This window comes from Symphodus melops (genome assembly GCF_947650265.1).
Source record: "Symphodus melops genome assembly, chromosome: 18".
NCBI classification, from domain to species: Eukaryota; Metazoa; Chordata; class Actinopteri; order Labriformes; family Labridae; genus Symphodus; species Symphodus melops.
Genome location: NC_136708.1, coordinates 395034 through 402145, shown reverse-complemented (window position 1 = coordinate 402145; position 7112 = coordinate 395034). Strand labels below are relative to the sequence as shown.

Genomic DNA, 7112 nt, shown 5'->3' with positions numbered 1-7112 from the left:
AAACATTCTTAGGAACTAATCATATTCATCAATCATGAATAAAAGACTTATTTAAATCAAAGGTGAATGTTAGCATCCTCACTGAGAGGATTTCTCTTAGTTATTAACAGTTTATATGATATAATTAATAAACAATTTGGTTTCTAACAATCATTATCACACCAGAAAATATCCTCACACTGCAGTTTGTTTGTTTTTTTATAAACTCTTTTACGCTGCAAACGGGGAGGAAGTGTGACTTTTATTCTGAAAGAAACGTGTGGTCACGTGATTTCCGGCAAAGAGTTTTAGTGTGACACCGACATGAGACATGAGGAGAGCAGAAATAATCACACCGAGTCGAAAGGACTGCGTTTATAGCAGTTGTTACTGGTGAGAATAATATAATACAACTCTACAATCTATGCACTGTAATTCTACAATCTAGGCACTGTAATTCTACAATCTAGGGTTAGGGTCAGGATTAAAAAAAAGAAAACGTCACGTGTGTCGATATTGATGATTATCACGATAAATGTGAAATCATTGATTGTTGTAAAAAGCTAATATGAGTGAAAGAGAAGAAAGCAGCTGGTGAATGATGGTTTCATGATTCTATAATGAATCAGCTCAGTGCACACAGATAGAAGACAGCTGTTTACTTCCGGTCTGTTTGAACAGTCTGTTGATGTTTCATGTCTTCTTCGGAACAGCTCGAGCTTTTTGTCGGACTGTAAATAAAATGTCTCTAGATTAAAGCAGCTTTCTCCTGCTCAGCAGGCAGGCTCAGTATCAGCTGTGTATTAATTCTTTAAGCCCGCCTACCCATATTCATGCAACGTGATTGGCTGTTCGTCGTATTTTTCTTCTTCTCAACTAGTGTTCAATGCGTATTAGCGTCCCCGTTTCCACGTGGATGGGCGGTGTCATTACAGGTTAAATTCTACCAAACTTTTATTTAATTTTTTTAATTTATTGTAAGAAAAATGATGCTGCAATAATTCAGCAATATCATTCTATTGCCCAAGCCTACTACAATCTATAACCTTTAACTCTAGAATCTATTAACCGTACCTCTGCAATCTATAAACTGTAACTCTACTATCTATAAACTGTAGCTCTACAATCTATAAACCGTAACTCTACAATCTATAAACTGTAACTCTACTATCTATAAACTGTAACTCTACAATCTATAAACTGTAACTCTACTATCTATAAACCGTAACTCTACAATCTATAAACTGTAACTCTACAATCTATAAACTGTAACTCTACTATCTATAAACTGTAACTCTACAATCTATAAACTGTAACTCTACAATCTATAAACTGTAACTCTACAATCTATAAACTGTAACTCTACAATCTATAAACTGTAACTCTACAAGCTATAAACTAACTCTACTAGCTATAAACTGTAACTCTACTATCTATAAACTGTAACTCTACAATCTATAAACTGTAACTCTACAATCTATAAACTGTAACTCTACTATCTATAAACTGTAACTCTACTATCTATAAACTGTAACTCTACAATCTATAAACTGTAACTCTACTATCTATAAACTGTAACTCTATCTATAAACTGTAACTCTATCTATAAACTGTAACTCTACTATCTATAAACTGTAACTCTACAATCTATAAACTGTAACTCTACAATCTATAAACTGTAACTCTATCTATAAACTGTAACTCTATCTATAAACTGTAACTCTACTATCTATAAACTGTAACTCTACTATCTATAAACTGTAACTCTACTATCTATAAACTGTAACTCTACTATCTATAAACTGTAACTCTACAATCTATAAACTGTAACTCTACAATCTATAAACTGTAACTCTACTATCTATAAACTGTAACTCTACAATCTATAAACTAACTCTACAATCTATAAGCTGTAACTCTACTATCTATAAACTGTAACTCTACAATCTATAAACTGTAACTCTACTATCTATAAACTGTAACTCTATCTATAAACTGTAACTATTATCTATATACTGTAACTCTACTATCTATAAACTGTAACTCTACAATCTATAAACTGTAACTCTACAATCTATAAACTGTAACTCTACAATCTATAAACTGTAACTCTACTATCTATAAACTGTAACTCTATCTATAAACTGTAACTCTACAATCTATAAACTGTAACTCTACAATCTATAAACTGTAACTCTATCTATAAACTGTAACTCTATCTATAAACTGTAACTCTATCTATAAACTGTAACTCTACAATCTATAAACTGTATCTCTACTATCTATAAACTGTAACTCTATCTATAAACTGTAACTCTACAATCTATAAACTGTAACTCTACTATCTATAAACTGTAACTCTACAATCTATAAACTGTATCTCTACTATCTATAAACTGTAACTCTACAATCTATAAACTGTATCTCTACTATCTATAAACTGTAACTCTACTATCTATAAACTGTAACTCTACAATCTATAAACTGTAACTCTACAATCTATAAACTGTAACTCTACAATCTATAAACTGTATCTCTACTATCTATAAACTGTAACTCTATCTATAAACTGTAACTCTATCTATAAACTGTAACTCTACAATCTATAAACTGTATCTCTACTATCTATAAACTGTAACTCTATCTATAAACTGTAACTCTATGAAGTAGAACCTGAGTGATTTAAAGTTGAGAAGATTTCATTTGACTAAAATGGAACCTGGGTTCTGTCTGCTGACAGCCAGAACCGTTAGAGTGAGGAACATATAAACATCGGATTGTCACTTTGATCAATTTTGTGCTTACTAACCATAAGAAGCTAAAATCTGTTAACACAAGTTCTAATACAGAACCAGTAATAACTGACCAATACAACAAAGGTTCTAACAGCTGGTTCTGGAGTGGTCTGACTGTGGTTCTGCTGTTCTTGTCCTGCAGTGAAGAAAATGTTTGGAAACTCTGTGAGTATGTCAGGATGGAGAGAACCGGGCCACTGGAAGAACTGTTTGTGGTTTTCATTTCTAATGAGAGCCGAATGGTGAGGACACTCAGAACACTGGCACAAGAACACTGTGCAGAACATCTGCTGTGTTCCTAAAGAACACTTTTAAAGTTCTACACAACATATTCTGTGTTCCCAAAGAACACCTTTAAGGTTCTTCACAACATGTGATGTGTTCCTAATGAACACCTTTAAGGTTCTACACAACATATTCTGTGTTCCCAAAGAACACCTTTAAGGTTCTTCACAACATGTGATGTGTTCCTAATGAACACCTTTAAGGTTCTACACAACATATTCTGTGTTCCCAAAGAACACCTTTAAGGTTCTTCACAACATGTGATGTGTTCCTAATGAACGCCTTTAAGGTTCTACAGAACATCTGCTGTGTTTCTATATAAGATAGATAGATAGATAGATAGATAGATAGATAGATAGATAGATAGATAGATAGATAGATAGATACTTTATTGATCCCGAGGGAAATTCAAGCCTTTCAACCCTTCAACCCTTTTAAGGTTCTACAGAACGTCTGTTGGGTTCCTAAAGAACACCTTTAAGGTTCTACACAACATGTTAGATAGATAGATAGATAGATAGATAGATAGATAGATAGATAGATAGATAGATAGATAGATAGATAGATAGATACTTTATTGTTGTGTTCATAAAGAACACCTTTAAGGTTCTACAGAACATCTGCTGTGTTTCTATATAACAGTTTTAAGGTTCTACAGAACGTCTGTTGGGTTCCTAAAGAACACCTTTAAGGTTCTACACAACACGTTATGTGTTCATAAAGAACACCTTTAAGGTTCTACAGAACAACTGCTGTGTTTCTATATAACAGTTTTAAGGTTCTACAGAACATCTGTTGGGTTCCTAAAGAACATCTGTCCTATTTCTGAGCTGGTGATCTCACGGTTTCTCTGTTTGTTCTCCCTCAGGTTCCTCTGTGGAAGCAAAAGTCAGGACATGGAGATCAACCAGTAATCTGGGTCTGTGATGTTCCTGCATGTTTAACTATTACTCTGTCACAGACTCTGATATATGACCATGATGAGGTCATGATGAGGTCATGATGAGGTCATTCTGTGTTTTAGGATTACCACGTCATCCTGCTGCAGGTCTGTCCTCAGGGAAACTCTCTGGTTTATGATCTGGACTCTGAGCTGTCATTTCCATGCAGCGTGGATCTGTACGCCAGCCACGCCCTTCGCTCAGATTGCAACATTAAACCCACCTACCACAGGTAACACACACCTGACCAGCACAGGTAACACACACCTGACCAGCAGGGGTAACACACACCTGACCAGCACAGGTAACACACACCTGACCAGCACAGGTAACACACACCTGACCAGCAGGGGTAACACACACCTGACCAGCAGGGGTAACACACACCTGACCAGCAGGGGTAACACACACCTGACCAGCACAGGTAACACACACCTGACCAGCAGGGGTAACACACACCTGACCAGCAGGGGTAACACACACCTGACCAGCAGGGGTTAGCTGAATGTAGAAAAGGTTTAGTGCTGAGTCATGATTACTATAATGTGACCTTATATTTGAATGCCATGTTTAGTCACATTATTAAATTATTACTTATCCATCCAAAAATCCAAATATAATACACACATATATATATATATATATATATATATATATATATATATATATGTATATATATATGTGTATATATACATATATATATATACATATATATACATATATATATATACATATATATATATATATATATATATATACATATATATATATATTGCTGCAGCCTCTGAACACTACGTTACATCTTTCATTTAATTACTGTTCTTAAAACTGCCCTACAGTAACGTCGCGACCGTGTTTACTTTCAGTCTTATTGAAACGAAAACTATGGGAACATACAGAGGACATGACCTCGGTGTCCTCAATGGTGGCTACGGCCATGGCTTCAGTTTTGGAGCAGTTAAGTTGGAGAAAGTCATCCACGCCTGTATCTCCCCCAGGCAGCTGGTCAGAGGGGATGTTGGCAGGGGGGAGGAGGAAGTGGGGCTGGTTCTGATGTACAGCTGTGTGTCATCAGCATAGCAATGATAGCATAACCCATGCTTGCTGATGACACTTCCCAGGGGGAGCATGTAGATGGAGAAAAGGGGGGGGGCCAACACCGAGCCCTGGGGGACACCGCAGGTGACATGTTGGGTGTGAGATTTAGCTTTTCCCAGGGCGACGTGCTCGGGTTCAGTCAGTGAGGTAGGAAGTGAACCAGTTATGTGTTTCCTGTGAGTCCAGTGGTGTATTTCAGGCGCTGAAGGAGGATGTGATGATCGACTGTATCAAAGGCAGCTGTAAGATCTAAAAGGATGAGAAGTGATGGAGTACCGGTGTCTGCTGCCATCAGAAGGTCCTTAGTGACCCTGACCAGAGCAGTTCCTGTTCTATGGCCAGGGCGGAAATCAGAGATTTCTCAAACAGATTATTGTGAGTGAGGTGATCTTGAAGTTGTGCTGCAACAGTTTTTTTCAGAGCCTTAGAAAGAAACGGGAGATTGGAGATGGGCCTGTAGTTCGACAGAACTTCTGGATCCAGGATGGGTTTTTTCAGTAGTGGTCTGATGACAGCAGTTTTTAATGCAGGTGGGATATGGCCGGCCAGGAGGGAGAGGTTTCTGATGGTGAATGAAGAGACGGCAGAGATGTTGGACTTCAGTAAGGCTGAGGGGAAGGGGTCCAGTGCACGGGTGGACGGCTTCAGCTTCAATTAAAGTTATAAAAACATGTAGGGGGGGGGGTCTCATGTGTTCTCAGCCTGGATTTAAAGGCATTTAAAGAATTCAGTTTAGTTATTTTCAAGTCCTTTTGCAGCATGTTCCATGTGGACGAAGGCCCTTTTTACCCAGTTCAGTGCGGGCAAATGGACCAGAAAGCAACAACTGATCATTTGAACACAAACTGTAAGAATTCACACCTCTCTGTTTGATGAGCAGCATGGCCTTGTAAATAAAAGTGCACCAGAGTTCCAGCCTCCTGGTGGACAAAGAAGGCCATCCCACAGGAGAATAAAGTCACAATGATGGGTCCAGGCTCCACAGTTAGTGATGAACCTCAGAGAAGCATGATCAACAGCGTCAATCTAACTGAGGCATTAGCTTAGGAATTCATATATATATAGCAGGTCTCCATAATCTAAAACAGACACAAAAGTTGCAGTGACAAGCTGCTTTTTCACCTCAAAAGAGAAACAAAATTTGTTATGGAAGAAGAAACTCAATTTAACCAATGAATCAATCACTGCTGAGGGGCCGTCCAACTGTTTCTGTTTGTCTTACAGGAAGTTGCGTGTGGTCCCTGCTGACAGCTTCCTGTGTAACTTTGCATCTGATCGGTCTCACATGAAGAACTCTGATGGGTCGTGGAAGATGCCCCCCCCACCATACCCCCCCATACATACAGCAGGTAACATGATCCAGTGGGTGACATGATGTCAGCATGTCTTTGAACTTATGATGACATCATTATGCTGCGTCTCCTCCTCAGTGACTCAGATGAACCTGGATGACTTCATCAGTATGAACCCGGCGGTGGGCTGGGGGGCGGTCTTCAGTCTTGATGACTTCTTGCAGCGATACACGGTTGACTCCTCATGGTCATTGCCTTCCTCATTATCGTCTGCAACAGGCATGTCGTGAGGAACACACCAGTGTTTCTTGCACCACGAAGGGAACTGAACTTCTCTTTGTCCTGTTTGTAGAAAATAAAAACGTTACACACTGTGGTCCTGCCGTACCTCTGGTCACCAAAGGGGGGCGTGCAGGAAGTTCACTGCTCCTGTGAGTGCACTGATACTGTTGATCAACTGTTCGGCCTGTTACCTTTTAAAGTCGGGTTAAGAAGAACCTCACACAACCTTCAAAGGACACAACTATAGCTTTGATGACTTCCTGTAGTTAGTGGCCCTTTCCAAAACGTCACAGTTCAGTATGCAGTGCAGAATTTTTAGTAGGGGGTTTCAGTAGTCTGAACCCTCGTGGTCGTTCATTAGACTGAACCCTCGTGGTCGTTCAGTAGACTGAACCCTCGTGGTCGTTCATTAGACTGAACCCTCGTGGTCGTTCAGTAGT

General features: G+C 38.7%; 1 protein-coding gene across 1 annotated transcript; it reads left to right on the top strand.

The window, feature by feature from the left end:
• Positions 1-241: 241 nt before the first annotated feature.
• On the top strand, positions 242-6764 carry ntaq1 (N-terminal glutamine amidase 1). Its single transcript, XM_079368882.1, has 6 exons — positions 242-372; positions 2917-3016; positions 3928-3978; positions 4084-4232; positions 6323-6447; positions 6529-6764. Exons 1-6 carry the CDS (start codon positions 311-313, stop codon positions 6678-6680), a joined length of 639 nt encoding a protein of 212 aa, XP_079225008.1. The 5' UTR covers positions 242-310; the 3' UTR covers positions 6681-6764.
• The last annotated feature ends 348 nt before the right edge of the window (positions 6765-7112 follow it).

Bases quoted from the DNA above. Each gene is read 5' to 3' on its own strand.
- ntaq1 (XM_079368882.1), top strand. From the start codon at position 311: ATGAGGAGAGCAGAAATAATCACACCGAGTCGAAAGGACTGCGTTTAT. The intron at 373-2,916 runs GTGAGAATAATA...CTTGTCCTGCAG, and splicing joins GTTTATAGCAGTTGTTACTG to TGAAGAAAATGTTTGGAAAC. The intron at 3,979-4,083 runs GTCTGTGATGTT...TCTGTGTTTTAG, and splicing joins GAGATCAACCAGTAATCTGG to GATTACCACGTCATCCTGCT.